Source organism: Anneissia japonica, unplaced genomic scaffold, assembly GCF_011630105.1.
Source record: "Anneissia japonica isolate Jap-2015-1 unplaced genomic scaffold, ASM1163010v1 scaffold3474_len973312_cov172, whole genome shotgun sequence".
NCBI classification, from domain to species: domain Eukaryota; kingdom Metazoa; phylum Echinodermata; class Crinoidea; order Comatulida; family Comatulidae; genus Anneissia; species Anneissia japonica.
The window spans coordinates 126,917-150,200 of record NW_022747780.1 but is presented as its reverse complement, the minus strand read 5'-3'; the positions used below and the strand labels follow the sequence as shown (position 1 = coordinate 150,200).

Sequence of the window (23,284 nt, the reverse complement as noted above, 5' to 3'; positions counted from 1 at the left end):
GACCCCCTTGAATAAGCGGCACCACACCAAACATTTTATTTCGTTAGGCGCTGCTATCAAAAAAGCGCTATGGCGTTTACTATAGATCTTTGATTTTGAATAAACGGTGCAAAACTTAATAAAGAGTGTATACCCAACTTCATTTGATGTTTCGTATCATTGGGAAACTAATTAATAATCGATTTCTCACAGAATCACAGATGAGCCAATCCACAATACATGATACCAATTTAGCACTACATTAAATTGCAATAAGCACATTGCTTCAACAATTGCCGCTCTTGAACAATTGCTGCCTTTAAGCCATCAAAACATTTATAATCGCAGAATACTTTTTTTTTGTTCATGTTTTTTAATATGATGTCTATAAAAACGCATCTTTGAAGATAACCTATATTTTCTATGCAATGTTACATTAACTGGTAAATGACAATAAAGAATCCGTTGGTTATACAAATTCTACATATTTATTCAGATTTAGTCTTAAATCATGAAAGTAACATCAATAATTAATCCCGACCCATTCATAGAATTCTTCATTCTAGGATTTGGCTAGATAAATAAACTCACTTGCATATGCTCACTGACCGTGACAATCACAGGAAAGAGAGGCAATGTAAAGTAGTATCTATAACAACAAGAGTCAGTTTTCAAATGTATCATTTAAAATGATACCTCTGCTCTGATTTTCTTTTATGCAGTGGTATTTTCTTACAAGTGGAAGCACTGGAATATTTTTAATTTTCCATCAGTAAGGTTTAAATTTACGTGCTGCTTTCATTTCTGCAATTCTTAGCTTGTCCTCTTCAAATTTCTTCCGAAGTTCAGCGATATCTGAAAGAAAATATTTCCAGGAAAAGATTACAACGGATGCCTTTGGTTAAGTTTTTATATTTCAATGCCGAAAATTAACGTTTTACAATTTTAAAAAAACTATGAAACACCTGCAAGGGTAGAGTCATTCAACTCTACCAAAATCCAGATTGGTCCACTTGATTAACTAATATAAAGAAAGGATCAGCTATGTTTCCACTTTTCTAAGAATATCATCATTAATAAAAAACATCACTGAATAGTCTTGGACAAACATTACATACTGTATCCCCAGATGGAAACTCTTTTAGTGACCTAAATACATATTAATGTTAAGAAAAGCTTGAACCAAAATTCTTTTTCTCAGAAAATCAGCAACATCTCTTTAAACATACATCACGTTTTCTCTAGAGATCAAAAGCGACATTGCATTATTCATCACAAACTACAAACCAACCTACAACCAACCTACATTGATATTCCAATTATTACCACCAGTAATAATGAATAGTGCCCTCATTACCCTGTAATCGTACTCCCATCACCATCAATCACACTACAACTGATCATTGCCATTAGTCATGTGACTTATGCAGCCTTCAGAAAAAAAAAACAACTCTCTGTCTTCATCACAGCAATCCAATCTGTTGAAAAGCATTTCACCGTGCAAATTCTCGTAAAGTTCAATTCTAATCGTTTTGAATTGCCTCGCTGTTTGCGTGTGGGCAAAACAAATACGAACAATGCTGGAATTAAGATACATGCTAAGATTTTTGTCGGTTGACTAAAAAAACAAATCTAGGGCAAAATCCGCGATGCAAACTACTCGATTCAATCATAGTCAACAAGCATGTTAAAAGTTTTTGCCTCCTGGTCTTATATAATAAGGGCAATCTATGAATGACGCGGAAATGATTACAAAGTGAAATACCATGCACAATTTAACGTAATGAGCGATGCACTTATCGGTAGTGAACAAAAATTAAATCACTCTAGAATGTTCACAATTTGCAAGTCACAAAAAAAACTGGGGGAAAAACAAGTGTAGCATGTGACGGAAAATATTAGTTAATGCCTTTTACCAATTTTCATGATTAAACTTTTGTGCTTACGTTCACGTTTTGATTCTCGCATTTGGAATGTATAGAAGTTGACAAGTTCCTTCCGTTTACGTTTTTTAATTTCTTTGGCTAATGTGCGCGTTTGATTTTTCTCCGTTCGGGCAATGCCTGGCTTTGCTCCCTTTCTTGAAACAGTTATCCACCCTTCGTCATCAGCCTCTTCCTCAGCCTTCTGCTTTTCATCTTCCTGCAGTAACGGAAAAACAAAACAAAACAAAAATTTTTTAGAAAAATTACATATATGCAGTGTATCAAGTATAAATTCTATTATTGTTATTTCATCTTTAATTAAAGTTTGTTTACACATTGACGGCTTTATCATAATAACATTAAAATTATTATCACAATTTTATTATCACTAACATTATGGTGTATCATCATTATCATTATTACTATAGTTTTGGCATATTCTGGCAACAAATTAAGTTTTTCATAGCAAAACATTGGTAAATAATTAAAAATATTTTTGTTTTTGATATATGACTTTAAATTCGAAAGTGATATATTGTAACACATGTGGTTCTTTAAATATATGATTCAAATAGAAGTTTAGTCTTGGTATTTTGCGAGGCAGTTATCGCTAATAACACATTTTCCTTTTTTAATTGACATTCATGTAATTGATTTTTCCCCCGATTTTGTTAGTGTTCACCCAGTTTTTTTAGTTTTTAAATTTCAATGTTTTTCTGATTTTTAGGTGACCTTGACTCTAGTCTTAAACCTATTTTGATCGCCTTCCACACAATTTTGTAACTATAATTGATATGAATTATATTTTGTAAGCCTAAATTAATTGTACTTTTTGTTGATTATTTAAACAAATAAACACATTATATCAGTATCATTATCATGATTAGCATAAATGTACATGAATAATAATAACAATAATAATAATAATAATAATAATATGTAATGGCAATATAGCGTACAAAGTCTAAAATGTTATATAATAAAATTTTAAATCATTGTGTCATTATTTATGGCTTTAAAACTAATTAACTAACATATGGTGAGTTTTCATATTTTTATTACATTTTAATTAGATATGGGTAGGTGAAGAGTTCTGCTCTCTGCTGATATTATGACATTAATAAATGGCTGTCTCTTGTACACATCTAGATGTGTATAAGAGACAGCTATTAGCAAAAGCAGATTGCCTTTCAGTAAAATAAGCATGTCATCATGAAATTGAACACAAATACGTCACATCAGTGTCAGGTAAGTAAATAGAAGATAAATTAACACAAAATTGGCTACAGATTGATGGAGATAACGCGCACACTAGGACATACTAATGTGTGTATGTAAAGCTACTTTGAAAATGCCAGTTTTGAAATCCACTGGTTGAATAATGTACAGTATTAACATTCAGACATCAAACGATATTAGCACGTTACAAGTACTAAGGAACGTTGATTAACAAACTACAAAGATGTGTATAAGAGACAGGTTATCGCTAATAACACATTTTCCTTTTTTAATTGACATTCATGTAATTGATTTTTTCCCCCGATTTTGTTAGTGTTCACCCAGTTTTTTTAGTTTTCAAATTTCAATGTTTTTCTGATTTTTAGGTGACCTTGACTCTAGTCTTAAACCTATTTTGGTCGCCTTCCACACAATTTTGTAACTATAATTGATATGAATTATATTTTGTAAGCCTAAATTAATTGTACTTTTTGTTGATTATTTAAACAAACAAACACATTATATCAATATCATTATCATGATTAGCATAAATGTACATGAATAATAATAACAATAACAATATTTAACAATAATAATAATAATAATATGTAATGGCAATATAGTGTACAAAGTCTAAAATGTTATATAATAAAATTTTACATCATTGTGTCATTATTTATGGCTTTAAAACTAATTAACTAACATATGGTGAGTTTTCATATTTTTATTACATTTTAATTAGATATGGGTAGGTTTTGATACATTAGTTGAACAGGCTTAAATAGCACAATTGTTATCATAATCAACCACCATTGTCATATATACCATTATCATTACTGTATTAGCCACATTACTAAACATGATAGGAGTGTTTCTGGTGGGAATCACTTGTGAAGTTTTTTTTGCAAGTATTCTGGAATGTAGGGCAAAATAATACTGGATGATATTTTCCTAAGGCGAACTCACATCGAACTATTACTAACATCACCATCATCGATATCACCACCACCACTGTCATCACCCACCACCTTCAACGCTAGACTACGACAATTACCACCATCACCAATGACCATCACCAATGCCAGAAATTTGCCTACAAGGGGTCCAACATGTCCAACGGAGGGGTCTGAACCAAAGGGCCAACTAGAAATTTGGTCTGGTTGCAGAATAAAAAAATCCCCCCCCCCCCACCGCTGGCACCAACATTGTCATCACCATCATCATTTTTATCACTCACCACCTTACCCCTAAAAAAGAATCTTACTCGGTGCTAATTGATTGATTGAACTCTATAATCATATCACCACTATATGCCGTCATCATCAACATGTATCATCACTGCTACCATACTTTTCATCATTACCAAATGAAATTCTCGGAACCATTTGATACTCGTTTTCTTTGATATACATTTATCAAGTTCATTAACCTAAAACAGCCTGTATATCCCTTCTTGGGAAAACATTAAGATATTATCAATATTAAAAAGAAAAAAAATCAAAACGTACAGGCTAATACATTTCATTAGCTATTTACTTAATGACGAAAAAAAAAAAACAAGTCACAGTTGCGAAAATTGCCATCCGACTATTAGCAAAAGCAGATTGCCTTTCAGTAAAATAAGCATGTCATCATGAAATTGAACACAAATACGTCACATCAGTGTCAGGTAAGTAAATAGAAGATAAATTAACACAAAATTGGCTACAGATTGATGGAGATAACCCGCACACTAGGACATACTAATGTGTGTATGTAAAGCTACTTTGAAAATGCCTGTTTTGAAATCCACTGGTTGAATAATGTACAGTACTAACATTCAGACATCAAACGATATTTAGCACGTTACAAGTACTAAGGAACGTTGATTAACAAACTACAACTGTTTGGTGCGATGTACTTTACATAAATGCCAGAGTGACGCACTAGGCTGGAATAACGTAGAACTTGTTAAGTTCTCAATACTATGTTGATTAGTACTGTACATCAAACTCCAAAGATTAACATGCCGTTCAGCGTTCATTGGTGACTATGCTATAAAACTCATTATTCACTTCCTCTACCGGTGATTATTTCCAAAACAACTGCAATTAAGAATTGAGTAGGCCTACTTTGGTAGGCACTCTACCAAGGCAGTTAATTTCTTCAATATGCCCGAAGACATTTGGCAACATCGCACGATTGTTGCTCCGACACCAATCACGCAGCCAGCTAATTTTCTTTTGGAAGTGACATTGGGGAATTGAGGCGGGGTTTGCCCACTTGGAACAGAACCCACCCACTTTGGACCGTAGGTTCTTAATAAGAATAAGGAAAGAAAATCGTATACCTTTAATTTATTTTATTAGAAATCCACTCATCATTTGGTTATTCATGTGTATATTACTAGGCCAATTAAATTTAAGTTTATACACAATTTTTTAACCTTAGATACCGTAGGCCAACATTTATTAATTGTCACAAATGTTATGTTCACTCATGTCTTGCACCCCTCAGTTTTTGTCCTTTGTTTTGTGAAATTTATGCAACGTATTGCACTTCTAGTGTGAACAAGATTCAAGATTTTCTCTTCTGGTTTAACCCACCCATTTTTATTGTAATGTTATATTCTTTTATCATTGGTGAAATAAACATGGAACTATCTGTACCATATGGCAAAAAAAAAAAAGAAGAAATCTTGGATCTGCAATGGATAATGGTGATCGTTATGATCACAGCCCTCAAGCCCTGTTTTATATTGTACATTTTTGGCTTTTGGATGAAATAAACGTTTGTTTGAATTGAATTAAATATCATTGATGATGATGATGATTAATGAAGATGATGATGGTGGTTGTGGGAATGAGATGATTATAGTCAAGGTTGATAATGAAGACTTCTCAAGTTCCCAAAATGCATTTCTGTAACAATTTCTTCAGATTTCTGTAGTAAATAAAAAATTTCCGTAGCACCACCCAATACTTTGCCTTGAGTGCAAGAGAGAGTTATTTGAAAATCAGCCGACCGTCTTTGAGGCAAATTGTCTGTAATTTGATGTGCAATTTCAAACAAATGGGACAGGATGATGATTTTCTGGTCGATTTTTCTAAGTTTTGACAATAATTTATCAGTAATCTGACAAGTATGAGTTGTTTACGGACAATGTAACCAAAGATAATGCTGGAAAAGTCATTTGTTCTCGACTTCAAACCTATTAATTTATGGGCCTAGACCTATGGTAAATTTCCATACGTCCGTAATTGGGCAAAATTTCCGTAGGAAATAGGCCTAAGTACGAACGTTCCGTAGTACTTGAGAAGTCTGATGATGCCTGCTAATTATATGACAATTTACTACATAGCTACACATTCTAGGAAGTGTTGCCTACTCTGCTGCAGATCACATCACTCCACGAGAGAGCTCACAAAAATGTAAATATGGTTGACTTTAATTACAGATTGTAAAGCACACACTGGAACTATAGAATAAATCGTAGTTGTTGCCATGATGATGTCACCTGTCAACTTGTCAGGCAATATTTATTACTTAGCAACTAATGCTCAGGTTGTCAATTTAATGCTTGCCATCATTCTGTTTGATTATTTCAAGTAAAATACCGGTATTTGCCAACTAAATAAATTAAGTACAACATTTAAGATTTTATCACTTTACCTTTCCCATGGACTTATAAAAATATGCAGTTGTTTAAATCAAGAGTTGTCTGTGTTAAGCTAAGAACGTTTGATATTTAAATAGACAAATTTGTAGATTTAAGTGAGTTATTAAGTCATTTGAAAAATTAAGAATGAGTAGATAACGATCATTCTTAATCCTTATTCTTCATCCCCATATTTAACAATTTTAAAATCATTTTTCATAATTATATCACATATAATATTTATAATTTTAATCTTTTATATTTTTAAAAAGTATATTATTACATCTAATATTATGACTATTATTAAATTTTTGTTATTGTAATATTTATATTATCTATTATTAAATTTTTGTTAGTATTTTATTATTATTTATTTAAATAATTTTAGTCAAAATTTATAGTTTTACTTACTTTTTTATTTTTAATCTAAATTTCATTCTACAAACAAATGCATACATATAGAGGTATCCATCTTTACTATCTGAAGAGATAAATTTCACTTACGATCTTCTTATTCTTGTCGTACCCTAACATAAAATCATCGATTTCCTTTTGCAAGAGGTCAATCTTCGGACGTTGGTCTCTGTATTCTTTGCACCATTCTACAAAAAGAAAAAAATATATATATATATCCTTTTTTTCTGTTCAGTAAAGTAGTTTTTTATTGATGATAAATTTCTGAGTGGAAGAATATTAAGACATGTTTAAGATTTCGGAATTTGTTTCAAATGGATAGTGCATGATGAAATGTTTAGATATGCATAAAGCTATGTCCACACTCTCACACTAAAAACTGTTGTATGCCCATATATAGTCATAATATGCCCATATATAGTCATGATATGCCCATATATAGTCATGATATGCCCATATTAAGTCATGATATGCCCATATATATTATGACATCAATAAATGGTTTATTAAAAGCAATAAGTGCAGCAGTAGTAGTACAGTTAGTTCGAGACTGTATTTTGTTTCATCCTAGCCTAGAATAATAATAGGCCTACAGTTAGTACAGTCGTCGTTATGATCGTAATAATAACATTATTTCGATAGGGTTGCATGGTCTGAATGTACACGATTGATGATGGATGATGAAAGGTCACTTAACTTCATATCCCATAATGCCTGCAAGTCACGGTGAGTTTTAAAGATGACCTTGTTATTACCCACTAAACGTACGAAGTATGAACGAGAGTACAACATGGGCCCGCAGGCTACAGACAGAGTTTTATCGCTAAAGTAAAAGGCAAGTTGATGTATGAACATAAGCTTGGAGAACGCTAAATGAAAGATGGAGGAAACATCTAATAGTAGAAACTTTCAAATATATAAATGGTCAAGGACTATCTTAATTATCATCAACATTTAAATTCAATGATTCACTCCATTCCAAATGCACCCATAGTCAAAGTAGTAACACATTAATAACACCTAATTGGAAAAACCTTCAAAGGTAAAAGAACTTATAAATTCAGGAGGGAACATCTACTAGCACAAACTTTCAAATGTATTAATGGTCAAGTACCATCTTATTTATCATCAATGTTTAAATTCAATGATTCACTCCATTCCAAATGCACCCATAGTCAAAGTAGTAACACATTAATAACACCTAATTGGAAAAACCTTCAAAGGTAAAAGAAATTATAAATTCAGGAGGGAACATCTACTAGCACAAACTTTCAAATGTATTAATGGTCAAGTACCATCTTATTTATCATCAATGTTTAAATTAAATGATTCACTCCATCCCAAATGCACTATAGTCAAAGTAATGTAGTAAAACATTAATAATAACACCTAATTGGAAAAACCTTCAAGGTAAGAGAACTTTTAAATTCAGAACCTCAAACCAATGGAATAATTTACCTGCTCAAATGCAACCGAAATAAATATTAATGAATTCAAAAATTCCATCTATATTGATTCCAATGTAATTTTTTTAGTCAAGATTTTTTACCTTTGTACATTTTTATTTGATTCCTTATGCTTACATTACTTTAACTTTAATTACTTTTATTCTGTACTGTACTTTCTAACGGGACCATTTTGAAAAGCAGTATTATGCTACTGAAAATGCAATCCAGTAAAAAGAAAGAATAAATAAATAAATAAAATGTTGCATGTTTTTGTCAAATATAATTTGATAGTCTGGACAGGCCAGAATCTTATAAAAGAGAATAAACCATCGGTAAAGTTCCTGTGTGATTATAACTGAAACGATACTGGGTTTGGTCTATGGAGATTGTGCTTCTAACAGGTCATTCCATTCATATGGACCAACCAACCAACTTAAATGGAAAACACTTTCAGAAATGCAAATTTTGATCGCAATATTTTTGTATATAAAATTCTTCATCGTTTGTCACCTACCTATCTTTTAAATATCTTTAATTACTGGTGTATATAATTACAATTTAAGACACAGCAGTTCAAATGTTGTTTTGCCATTACCTAAGATTGAATATAAAAAAAAACCACAGTCTATCCTATAAAGGGGCATTGGCATTGAACAACCTCAGTGTTGACATTCAAACAGCCCAACACTGCATTCATTTAAATTCAAATTAAGTCAAATTTAAACATTATTTTACATTTTCATTTCTGATTTTACCATGCTCAAAATATTTGTATATCTTATATATATTGTATTATATTGTATTTATGTGTATGGCCCCAGGGAAAAACAACCCTGTGTTGATCTGGGCCTCTGTGGATAAATAAAGTTGAACGTGAACTTGAACTATAGAAGCCTTTAATGGGAAACGCGCACCTGTAATCAGCTATAGTAGCCTAGATCAAAATTCCGGATATATAAAATTGATAAGAAGATTAAAAAATTGACTGATTGATTGCAATATTCCATAATGTTGCATTAACACTTGTACTTCTTCGCAGTCAGACAGTGCCTTGCCCGAGGTCACAATTGGAAATGTACAGAGAGGGATTGAACTCCCGTCCTCAAAGTTAAGAAGCTGAAACACAACCAGTGCCAAAACACAAAATTAGGTTTGCGTTTAATGATGACCCCCTTGTTGGCGACCTTGGTCCTGCTAAGCCCCACCCCTTGGATACTGTTGCTAAGGTCCAACACTTTACAAAAAAACAAAGCAAAATCAAGATTTAAAAATCATAAAATTATAATTATAATTTATAATTGGTTGGCTGCAGACCATCTATCATCCAACTCTTTATAAATAAATCAATTCTTTTTGTAGTGTGTACATGGATTATATGATTCAATTTTCAAAAAAAAAAAAAATTTAAAGTAGGTTGATATTGTCAACTCAAATATTAACAGTAATTACACCAATATTCATCATCATCAATTGTATAACTATCTGCTTCATCAAAGGATGAACACCTGAATCTATTGGTATCTTTTTAGAATAACAATCAATATATGTTGCGTATTGTTGTTTGGTAATGTATATTACTGGCATGTGTAATATATACGGTTCAGATACTGCATCTACCTGGCTAAAAACAGAGCCGAATGCAAGGCTAATCTTCCAAATAATACCATTGTATGATTTTTAAATGTTCATCAAAATCTTATTTCCCTTTATTTAAAACTACATTCATTCATACTAACGTAGTTATTAGCTTCATTGCAGTAGTAAATTCACGTGTGGTACAGGTAATCTGCACAGAAGACGAACATGATTTAAACAATATATAATTTGTATATCGTGCATATAAGACAACACCCTGTTTTTCGATCATAATTTGCTATTTTAAGCCTCTTCTTATATGCGAGTATATACGGTAGATTTCTTTAAATGTCATCTTAGATAAAATCTTGACATTGGGCAATTTTTCACTTCAATAACATTTTATTTCCATGCTTAAAAATGGAAAAGATAACATCTTCTTGGAAGTAAGAAAAAACAAGCTTTTAGCTAGGATGCCATCGTAAAGAAAAACATCATTTCTAAATATTCAGAATGAGAAAGTAAACAAGAATTTGATTTTTCAGGGAGTTCCTATAACAAAATATTGTTTGAAGGTTTGCGTAGCATAGTAACAATTGATAAAATGCTTGCGGTACACCACGTAAGTTGTTCTGAAAATGTTACGTAAATAACAGAAAGGAGAGGTAAATTTCATTTGTCAAAATAGCTAGTCAAGATATTGATCTGCATCCAGGCCTATCTACCACTACATTAGGGCTTTTGTAGTGAGATCATAAAGAGAATGCCTGCGGCGTTTACTGGATGGCGTACAACGAGTTAAGCTAGTCAGCCTACTTCTGCCAGTGCTATTTTTTATTTTCCAAGAGACAAATAGCATTCATTTGTATTCGTATATGCTTCTAAAATTATAATTGTAGCACAGATGCAAATTTCAACTTGCCTATATCACCTTGTAGTTTAGTTTCTATATTCGTATATGCTACATTACCAAACAACTTGCCTATATCACCTTGTAGTTTAGATGTGTGTGTGTGTGTGATTGCGAGCATGTATGTTCCCAGTAAAATAAATAATAATAGAGACATTGATAAAATCAAATGACACGGTTGATTTTTTATGATTATTGAGTCTGTAACTTAGTTTAGTGTCTTAGTTTAGTATCAGTGTCTATATATATATATGTGTGTGTGTGTGTGTGTGTGATTTCAATGTCACATGTTGAAGCTTGCGGTACACCACGTAGGTAGTTCTGAAAAGAACTGTTGTGGTTGAGAAAGTTTCGACGTTTCGATTGAGATGCTTCAGTCGTCTTCAGGAGAATAATATCTGCAGAAATTCCAAACAGAGAAATACTTATATGTTGGGTAGATAGGCTGGTTGGTGATTGGATGGATTGGATTTCAATGTCCTTTTTCATTTATTCATTGTTTTGTTTGTAATAAGGGAGCAAATTTTTTTCTGAATCTACTAATCTTTTAGGAGCCAGTACACCCTCCAATTAAGGATCCCCTTTGAAACCTCATGAAGTGGTCTTGGTGTTCAGTTTTCAATAAAGTTAGCATTTTGCTAAAGAATTGTTAGTTCAGTTGATACTGTTAAAAAGTGGTTTCAAGTTAGAGAAATCATAACATTAGAGTGGGTCTCCAATTCCAATGTTGAACTATATTAGAGAAAGTCAAGGATATTTAGTATAAGTATCAATATTGATATATGTCAACTTGAAAAAAAAAATAATTATAATAAATGTAGTAATTCCACCAACTTGCTCCTAGATTTCATTTTAAAAAGAAAAATGAGATTTGGTTTATAGAGAAGCACAAATTTCCATTCTGTAATTACTTGATGTTGAATATATATATAAAAAAAAATTACGAAAAAAAACACAATAGAAATAATGCATGAAGTATTACCGGTATTACAGAAGTCACGTGATCAAAAACCACTCTATGCCGATTAAAAGAAGCAATTTTGCCAAAAAGAAAACCAAAGTTCATCAGTCCTTGGAAACCTTTTGTACTTTTCAATGTTTAGTTATTATTACTTCTTATAGGCCTATATATGGAAACTCACGTTAGGGGGATGAGAAATTGTGATGTTCTTCTGATATTCGTTCTGAGGAACATATACTTATTAGTGTTCACAAATGCAGAAACATGAAGAGACACTTTTACAGTGCCATCCCAATAAAACGTAGTGTTCCATAATCAATAACTAATATATATGCACTGAATAACTGCAGGGGAGGAATCGTGTTCTGTTTGGCATCAGCTCTAAGAACCAACTCTTCTTAGTGTTCGAAAATGCAGAAACACGTACAAAAGAACTAAGGAAAATTATTGCGAAATCAGTTAAATAAACATTTACTGCAGGGCTTAATTATGTTTAATTGGAGCCTTTCTGTACGCTGATTAGATCAAATATGCATGAGGCTTTGGAAGATGCAATGATGTATTCTATTTCAATTTGCGAACTGGGTTAGCTGTGATGGATGTAAAGGGTTCAGTTATTAAAAGAAAATAAAGAAACACTCCAGTTGAAATATCAAATTCCAGCCACGACAGACGTAGTACTTAATGTTAAAAGAAATTGCTTAATCTAACCGAGTTATATTCCAATAAATATATCAGTAGTGAAATAGGAGCATGAAACACTTATATATATTTATTTCCTAAATATTAGAGAAAAAAAATATCTTAGTTTTATTATTCTTTCTTTTATTCCGGAATCCATGATTGGAACAGTCTGCCTGATGTAATAAAAGCAATTTCAAATTACAACACCTTCAAAATTCGAGTTAAGGAGCATCTCATGTCATGTCTCCCCTCACTAATCGGTTAATAATGACTATTTTAACTGCATAAGATCTCGGTTTTTGCCTCTGTTCTCTGGAATACTTTATTCTTGCTTGTTGATTTTTAACTCATTTTTCATGTCTATTTTTTGGTTTCGTCTGTTTTGTGTATTTTGGGACTCCTCTGGAATTTAAATCCTGTGTTGGGATTTAGAGGGTTATCCTAGATATAAACAATGATGACTTGCTTGTTTTTTCTTTTTTGTTTCTCTGTTTATTGTTGTTCCGATTTTGTGATGTTTTTCTGTTGATATCGAATAAATCAAATCAAATCACATCAAAATCTTGGTAACCTGTTCAGTAAAAATCGCATAACAGCAGTACATTTCTACAAATACATACCAATTTATTTTTTCATTTTCACTTCTTTTGTAAAATTCTGACCACTCTACCATCAAAATTTATGTGACAAATAATTGTCCATATATGGATGTGATATAACATCATCATACCATGGTAAGTTTAATGGCCAAGCAGGAAAGGCAGGGCACTGCAACTGACAGGCATACTATCAGCACTGGTTCAAACAGCACGCTTGCCTATGGTTCCGGAGGTCGCCTAGTTTAAGGACTAAAAAACCGTAGGTTCAGTCTACAATTGGCTCATGTGCTCTATATAATAAATAACCTAGTACATTTTTGACATGAGTAGGGGGTAACTCCCCGGATATACTGGTTCATACAGCCCCTGCTGTGGACAGATGAGAGTAACTGGTACCAGTTAACCAGGCAGCTCAGACACAAAGAGACCCTTAGGGTAGAAGAATGTTACTGAATGAGCTATTATAGTCCATGCTTTGAGCGCTCAGATCTTCATGTAATAGCGCTATATAAATGCTGTAATGTATGTATACATGGACAAATCACAGATATTTGTTACAGCATACAGACAGACTTAATAGTTCGGCCAGTGCTTAAGAATTATTGCTATATATGAAAACTCTACCTCGGGGCTATAATTATTTACCATCCTGTCACTTGCTATGTAAGCGTATATGCCTCTAATTTTTCCAGGCAGCTTTTAGTTCCTACTCTTATTTCTTTCTCTTACATTTAGTTATTTGAAAATTCACTTCTACATAATTTTGTTGCCCCTACATGGAGTCATATTTAATGTTGATTACTTTATTAAGATTGGAGGGGGGAGGGGAGGGGAGAGAGAGGAGGAGGTCAGCTCTAAAGTTCATGACAGAACATTACCTTAATCCACACACTTTAATTATTATTTAATTCATTTTCAGTTTTTTTTGTTATATAATTAATTAATTAATATTCTATTGTTTTGCTTATTTGAATTTCATAGGAATTAGAAATTTCGATATATATATATTTTAATTATAATTTCAGAACAGACGTAGTGAATCCTAAATTTCTTGAAAAAAACCTATTATTATTTTGTTTTTATCGACTTGGCAATTGGTTGTTTAATTTAAATGTATTTACATATCTCTGAACACTGGAGAAATTTAACCAAACACAACCAAAACAAAACAAATCTAAGTGATTTTGTTAGCTTTAATATCCCTACATCCAAAATCTCTAAATGCTCCTTTGTTTTTAGCTTTTATCCAGAGATAAACGAAATTAATTTTTTTGGCTGGAGTTTTTGAGTTATTAATTGACAATGTTCTATTGATTTGATTATTCTATATAAATGTTTTATACTTTTTTAAACTGATTGCTAAATTTCTTTTAAAAGTTTTTATTTTTTATTAAAAGATTAGTTGAGGTAACCAATATCATGGACTTACAAAGCAATTAAAAAAAAAAAGAGAAATTTTAATTTTTTTGTTCACATATTTTTCTGCATAGAAAAAACTTGTTTAAAGGTACTTTTTTAACTATTATTTTTACGAGATTTTTACCACTGACATTATATCTTATAAGTTTCTAAAATTTATTGCTTCATTTATTAACTCCACCAAAACTTGTTTTATCACTGTTTCCACCGAATAGTTGGCACAGATGGAAATCCAAAATGCATTTCCTTATTTATTTATCCATCGTCAACAAATGCTAAAGCTGCTTCCTAAATCTCTCCGAAGATTCACACATGTCACCAAAATTATTATCTAAAATTCACCATTCTTCTGATTCTGCTGACCTTTCCACATTTTTGAGATATCTCGTTGACCTCTCTAAACTTACGAGATATCTCAGTCAAGATTCCTTATTGTGTGTTAACTGTGGCGTGCACCGCGTCCGATGCTCTAACAAACAAACATTGCTAATGGTATTATACCTGAGTTGGAGTATTATAGCTGCAAGCTTCCTATACCAATTAATGACTTGTTTTGCAAGCAGTTAAAAAGCCCTTTACTCTATATGATGCTAGATGGAGGAAGAGCCGAGACAGCTGTCATGATTCTTCTAATGAAAGCTTTTCACAAATCAAGTAGTAACTTTTTATCTCGATTACTGATGAAAAAAAAAAAAAAACACATATTGATTGCAAATGTATATTATCAATTACTGGCTTGTAGTTCCTGCATACAGTACATAAAGTTTTATTGTTTCTTTAGACGTAAAATAAGTAAAAAGTAAGATGAGATAAATGATAAAATACTGTAAGATTCGTGATAGAATATTAAACACAAATATACGGTTGAGATGCGTCCAACTGAAAGCTAACGGTAAAATTAAATTAAACTGAGAACGAAACATATTGCTTTACCAAGGCACAGTAGCAATTACTGGCTTTTATTTAAGATTTTTTCTGACAACTAATGCTCCACAAATCTTAATGTAGATTTAATTTTAAAACATTCAGGTAACAAACGATCAGCTTGCAACTTCTTATAGTCTCGGAAAGATTTTAAATGACTAGGACCCGAAATGATCAGCTCTCTACTCCCTAAGCCTTCAGAAAGGCTTGGATATAGAGCATCACAGGAAAGGGTGGATGGTGTTCAATCTCCCGAAAATGTTTATGCTCCTCTTTTCAGACACTGCCACTAAAAAATATTTGAGTATAAACAAAGTACACTCAAGTATGTACTGTAGTAACAATCACATCATAACACCCCCTATACTTAGCTTGCACGACCTCCTCATTCTCATTCCCCGTTAATATTCCTAGATACACCACAGTCAGGTGACTGGCTCTGACCAAACTGGACGTTGGGAAAATTTAAAATTGAGTTTTCTGTATTTTTAGATTCCGCATAAATTCTTCTTCAAAACTGTGTCTATTTGATGGAAATTGGTTGAGTATTAGCTAAGTTATGAATATGTAATTCATTGGATATCAGCCATGTAGGTTTTGAGAAAACAGCTTCCAAAGATTGCAAAATCAATAATTTGTGTATTTTAAAAATAACTTTAATATACTTTTTCAGTTAGACTTTAGTGATTGATATTTTGCAGAAATGTTCTTCAGCATATCTCTTTTATATAATGCAAAAACCTGAAATGTAAAAAATTTTGATTCTCGAAAGTTTTGGATGCTTGTGCGAAGTTAGAGATTGCGACAAACGGCAGGTTTTGCCAGAGCTGGTCACATATGTGCATTACTTCTGACCATCTGGTAGGATATTTAAGTAGTGTATATGTTCATTGAAGTAGAGATTTTACCTAAAAATCATGGTCACATAATTGAAGCGCCACATGTTCCACTATGTAAATAAGTCAAAATGTTAATTAAGAATACAGCAAAGATACAGTACCATAATACCGCCAAACATTAATCATTGCCAAGTATTAAAAAAAAAGTATTATAGGCCTAAAAATGAAATTACCACAAAGTGTTCTATACCGTACCGTAAATGCTTGAATAAAGCGCGTTCTCGAATAAGTACCGCACCAAACTTGTGTTGCGGTGTTTAATTGAGAGTATATTACTTTGTGTGTAATGAAACACTTTGTGAAACAGGATTTTATATACAATGTATAAAGTGTTGAAATGAATAAATAACATAATGAAGGCACAAGCATTTCTTGATAAATGTTTATTTACGATGACATAGGACTTATGATAGCTGGCCTACTGAACTACAGGAATACGTGAGATAGGTAACATGGGAACGGGCATGGAAAGCGTCATGCCAATATTTTTTTATAAGCACCACTCTTGAATAAGCACTGCACTGATGCCTCCAAAAATGTTATAAGCGCCACAGTGCTCAGTCGAGCATTTACAGGCTTATTAAAAACGCTTCAATAAAATAAATTAAGCTACTACAAAATATCCTATTAATGTAAGAAACATTTAATGGAGTAAAATTACCACAACATATTCTATAAAAAAAAAACTATTATTCTAAACCTTGAATGAAATAAATAAAATTACCACAAAGTAGAAAGGTAGAAACCTTGAATACAGTATAAGGTCATTTATATGTAATTATTTTCTTTTAATGGGTAAATTATAGTCATTTTCATCATTGTATCATATTGCGATGCATATTTCAAGGGCTGTACAACATATCGATTCAAATTATACTTTTGAAATAAATTCGCATTCACAGATTTTTATTCAGCCGTTCAAAAATACAACTGTACAAACAATTAAAACTATAAAATTTGCACAAGAAGAAATTATCATTAATTATAACAAAAATTACTATTAACAAACTAAGTGATTTAAATATTTAGATAAAAAAGGACACCAATAATTCCTCAAGTAATTTTCTATCGATATTAACATTAAAAATTTGGAAAATTTGAACTTATATATAGAAATTATTGTCATTCACTATTATAATTTCTCTGTAAAAGAATTATAAATGGGCAATTAATATAATAAATGGTAAATTATTGTTATAACTTTTTTACCACTCCTGGTACCAAAACCAATCATAATTCTTTAACTTATGTATAGAATTTTTGTCCTTCTTATATATAGAAATTATTGTTATTCACTATTCTAATTTCTCTATAAAAGAATTATAAATGTGCAATTATAATAATATAATAAATGGTGTATTATTGCTATATCCTTTTTACCACTCCTGCTACCCCACCAATCGTAATTCTTGTTGATATATGTTTTTGCTAGAATTATATACTGTTTGTAAATTAGATTTTAAATGTAGAATTGAGATGTTCCTATATTTTATACTGATGTTATTTTTTGTTTCAATGTGAGCTTTTAGTTTCATCATTCTGATATTAGTCCTAAAATATAATACACTATGTTAACTCTGGCAAAAAAACAATGAATTACTAACTTCAAAGGATCAAAATATAATATCAACTATTCAATGTTTTTTGCCAATTTACTGATTACTAAAAAAAATTGTTTACCAATTCTACACGCAGGCAATATATAAATTGCATTACTTTAATATCCATCTGTTCAGTGAGAAAAAAAAAGTTGTAATTTTCTATAGGAAACTAATCAACACAAGTAATTAAAATATTATATTTGGCAAGTTTATTAAACAATTTCATCGGAACAAAACCTGTTCGTATTGTATAAATATTTTATAAAACAGGTGGAGCATTGTTTGTTGTGTCTGCATTGTCATTTTGATTGCAAGGTGTATGCTGCTATTTTGACCTACTTCTACATAAACACTATAAAAAATGATGTAGATATTATTAATGCTCGTAAAATATGGCGCTTACAGAAAAACACAATCTCTGAATTTATTAGATATAGCTGATTTTGTTATTCCATACTGTAATTTAAATTATGTGTTTCATTACTGTACTCTTAAAGATATATTGTCCCCTGAAATTGAAAAAAAACCAAAAAAACATAAAAATAATTTAAAAATTAACTTAACAGTAACATACAAAGTATTAACTTGAGCATAAAAATGATAGAATTATAACAAAATGTGTACCCTGATTTTTATACTGGATTTGTGACTGAAAGTTTTTCTATCATTTTTCGCTGTAAAATAATGGGTAAACATTTTTTATATACACTAATTTCTATATTAAAGTTGGTCATTTCATGCTACTTCAAAATGAGCAATTTAATTTAAAAAATGATTTTTATTATATCTTTTCTGTATTTTGCAAGGAACACAATACATCTTAAAGACAAGAATTTTTATGCAGTGTTTTATAAAACTGTAGTTTGTAACATCTCAACCGTATCTGTATTGCATGTATTTTCTGTCGGTAATAGCTTACCGTTCGTATGATAATAATGTGGAATTGTTCCTTTGTAATCCATTCTTCAATTTCACAGCCTTTAGGGTACAACATTTTACTTTGAGGAGCATTTATAGTTTATTTTCACATATATATCCATATCATTATGCCATGAAGTAGTAAGTTTATTATTATACCTAATACTTTAGTATTACCATAATTTTTTTTTTAATTTAGCTAAAAGCATCATATAAATAATAAGCATAATTTGACATAGAATGTATCATAAAACTTTAAGAACTGTATATTATAAGAGACAATGACGATAAACAAACTGCACGACTCTTTTATTATACGATTACCGCGACAGCTATTAAACGTTTATCAACCTATTTTACCTAAATCTTAAGCCACTTTCAGTTCCTGTCAACAAATACATTTCTTAGCTTGAACTCGTAAAGACATCATCATCAACAGTTTTCCACATCTAAATGTGTTAATGACATCATGCGTAAGAAGGTAATTTTCGCCATTTTTCCGATGTCTAATCCTTATCGGACCTTGGGCGGGTTAAAACCTGAGACTGATGTTGTTTTTTCCGATGCTAGTTGATGACTACGATACATAAAATATGAAGCATAGAGCAAACAGTAACGGTCAACAGGGAATACAGTAAGTCATCCTTATCGTTGGATATTGCCTCATTGAACCATAGGTCACTTCTTAAAATGCAATAAAATATACACATTCTTTGAAATCATCTAGTGAAATTTTTCCACTGTTTTGTTACGTCCTAGTTATCAAAATAGCAGAGTAATTATCAACTCTAAAGATCAGTTCGACCTAGTCTGACCTCTTGTTTTTCTCCATAGATAAAACACGTTTTCCTCTCTCCACCAGAGTGTGGTTACCTAGTCAGTTTGAATTCCAACACACTAATTACTAGCTGCAAGCAACGCAACATTAAGGGATATTCCCCCAGGGAAGAACTGAGTATGGGTTTCATAGTAATATAAAATACATAAAGGCCTTTATAGGCATTATGCTCTACAAGTCTAACCTTCTATTATAATGACTGTTACATCTAGGCCTACTATTAGTAAAACCACCAACTACAAATCATGCAATATAATAGTACAACAGTATTACTAAAGACCACAGATCTGTATCCGCCAATCCTAGGGGCTAATATTAATAGTAATAATAATAATTATAACGAAACTTTTAGTGCTTAACCTTGAATGGCCTGTTATTAAGTCTTATGGATGCAGTATTAATTTCTTTGAATGAGCTAATTATCCTAATCACCATAAAGACCTTCCTGCAATATGTTGTCCCAATTATCTCCATCATTTGCAGGGTATGTGTCCAATCTAAAATTTACAATGTTGTGCACGTTTGTTTTGATCTGTCTAATCCATGTTAATTTTGGTATCCCATTCATATTGTTATTTAATATTCTTTTGATACTACATTTGTTGGTGTCCTTTAGTAAGCGATGGCTCCAGAAATTTGCCAACAAGGGGTCCGGCATGTCCGACATCAGGGTCCGAACCAAAGGGCCAACTGAAGCCTCAGTCAGTGTCCCAGTCCCAGAATAAACAATTTCTGATAGGATGCATGGGGAAAGTTTTTATGGCTTAGTATGGCCCAAAATTGTGCTTTGACTATAATATTAGGGATTGGCAATCAAATAACATCTTGGATTGGCAAATTCAAATTAAACAGAGGGTACCGGTCTGCCCGATGGGCGCTCATACCCCCTGTTGTTGCCCCACACTGGTCCTTAGTAAGCGTATCCAAAAATCTATTGCAGTTCTATCCAGTGGTAGCTCTAGGATATACTATATACCACCTCCCTGTACATTCAGGGATTGGAAGGGGGAATGGGAGGGGGAGAAAAGAAAAAAAAAGTTTTTAATGATTTACAGATATTTTACTACAAATTTGGAAAGCTTAGCACTACATATGGAAACACTTAAATCAATTCTATGAACTGGTTTTTCTTGACAAAAAATGTATTTATATTTTAAATTAATTGCAGATAAGATCAGAATTTACTTCAGCTTGACCCAGACTAATATAAACAGATTCTTATCGTCATAACACCACCAGTTAGTATGAAGATAGAATGTAGAAAAATAACCATCCATCAGTGCTTAATTTCCCATGTGGAAAGACTTGTTAAGGAGCTAGTAATTAACAGCCTGCACACATGGTTTTCGCTGTGTATATATAATCAGTGTAATTGAGCAATGATGAAGGCTTTTGATCCAATTTGCGAGAAGATAATCTGCGAGGCGTACTTAAAGAGTGTAAAGCGAGGATGCGATTAGCTAAGTACACGCAGAAAATCACGTAGCAACGGTCAAGTGTTTTTAACTAATTACTATCCGCTGCCCCTGTAGCGGACACTTAAGTAGTTAATGTCTGGTAATAGGATAGGGTACCCATTGCAAAAGAGCTACAGTATACGTAACTTTAATAGGATATAACTGTACTGATCTAACGTTTCAAATAATGACACAAATTGTGTATAGCTTTTCACATTCAATTCCTCTACTCTGGTTTCAATCGGCGCTCAATTAAATATTTCCTCCATTAATGCTTTGTGGAAGCAGTTGCGACTTGGATTTTTTACCTTGAGGTTATGGTTTCGAAACCTTCACTGTGCAAAAGGGGCGGTGCTAGCGGGGGTCCATGGTGACAAAGGAAACCCTGTCGGGGACCTCTGGACCCTCTGCTTGAAACCCCTGTCAGGGAATTTCCAGCAAGGTCGTCGGGGCAAAATCAAATCTTGAGCGCCGAAAGTACAATTCAAGCATGCCCTACTAAGCTGTCAAATTGTAGGGATTACAAACAGTTTAGTGCAAGCAGTGCTACCGTATGTGCAAGGTCATGTATATTACTGCAATCAAAAGGGCTGCAATGGTGCACCAGTTTTTCCCTGACAGGGGGCTGGTACCCCTTGTCGGAGAGCTTGGACCCCTCTTCGGGGAATTCATGACTGGACTGGTGTTGGGTTGGAGCATGGCAAAAAGCACTGCACACTCTGGCCAAAACACCAAAGAAACGGAGACGGGAAATTCAACCTGTGAGCCTATAGCCTTTCTTTTTCAACTTGTTCATATATTCTTTACTTGCTTGATTACCCTCTTTTTCGAGTGCTGCATGCTATTATCAATGAAAAAATATACACTGCCATTTTGGTGAGACTAAAAACCGACATTATAATGTTACATACTATTGGAATTTAGATTTATGTATTCTATATCGTAATTTATTATGCTGTACCGCAAGATGGGACACTCAAACAGGCACTCGTATCCTGGAGCTCTCATAAATATTCAGGTTTTTAAATAAGAAACACCTATTGTTACACTAGTCAATTTCCTAATTCAATTCGATGTTTTTGTATGTATGAATTGGATTAAAGGCAATAATACCCAATCAGAATTCGTATACAATTAAGACTAATGTTAATAGCCAACATGCCTTTTTAAATTTTGTTTATGTAGAAATAATTACATAACATTAAGATTGATCTGCAGTGAAATACATACAAAAAAAAATTTAAAATAATAATAAAAAAATACTGATAGGTTTTTATTCCATTTACAGCCTTATTTATAATGGTAATGCTAATGGCTGTTTATTTGTAAACCGCATATTACAGCCATATCACGCTTACCAGAAAAAGTTTATATCTCGCTAATGAGAAAATATATTGATTTCAATGACTAGTGACAGGTTGCATTAATATTTCCTCTTATGAAAGTTTTAAAAATTGATATAAAGTACCAATCGATGACCAAACATTTATACATACTTTCAAGGCCGGTAGCTATTGGAGATGACGGAGTAGAGAGAAATTTTGGCTCTTTGAAATTCATCTTGTTTAATCGTTCTAATGAACCTGGGTCTTCGTAGGTTACGTATGCTACACGAAATCCCTGAAAGAAAAGAAATGAGGAATAATAAATTGCTAGATTATTTGCAGGGCTAAATTAGCCTGTCCACTTGAGGTTTGTATTAAATTTGTCTATACACAGCTGATACTGTAATCCTTATGTATACAGTATTCTATACCAAGTTTATTGTACACAGAACAATGGATTCAAATTCTTTTTAAAAAGACACCGACTTCTGGTAACATATTGCCCTCTAGATCAATCAAACACAGGGACAGCAGTGATAAAAAAAAAATAAAA

General features: G+C 32.2%; 1 protein-coding gene across 1 annotated transcript in view; it reads right to left on the bottom strand.

Moving 5' to 3' along the window:
• Positions 1 to 444: 444 nt before the first annotated feature.
• LOC117120609 (ribosomal RNA-processing protein 7 homolog A-like) overlaps positions 445 to 23,284 on the bottom strand; it is a 45,516-nt gene continuing 22,676 nt past the window's right edge. Inside the window, exons 4-7 of the mRNA XM_033265642.1 lie at positions 22,903 to 23,026; positions 7,264 to 7,361; positions 1,926 to 2,121; positions 445 to 834 (exon numbers count right to left, since the gene is read on the bottom strand). Coding sequence (XP_033121533.1) covers positions 749 to 834; positions 1,926 to 2,121; positions 7,264 to 7,361; positions 22,903 to 23,026 — 504 coding nt within the window. The 3' untranslated portion in view covers positions 445 to 748. The remainder of the gene's footprint in view (positions 835 to 1,925; positions 2,122 to 7,263; positions 7,362 to 22,902; positions 23,027 to 23,284) is intronic.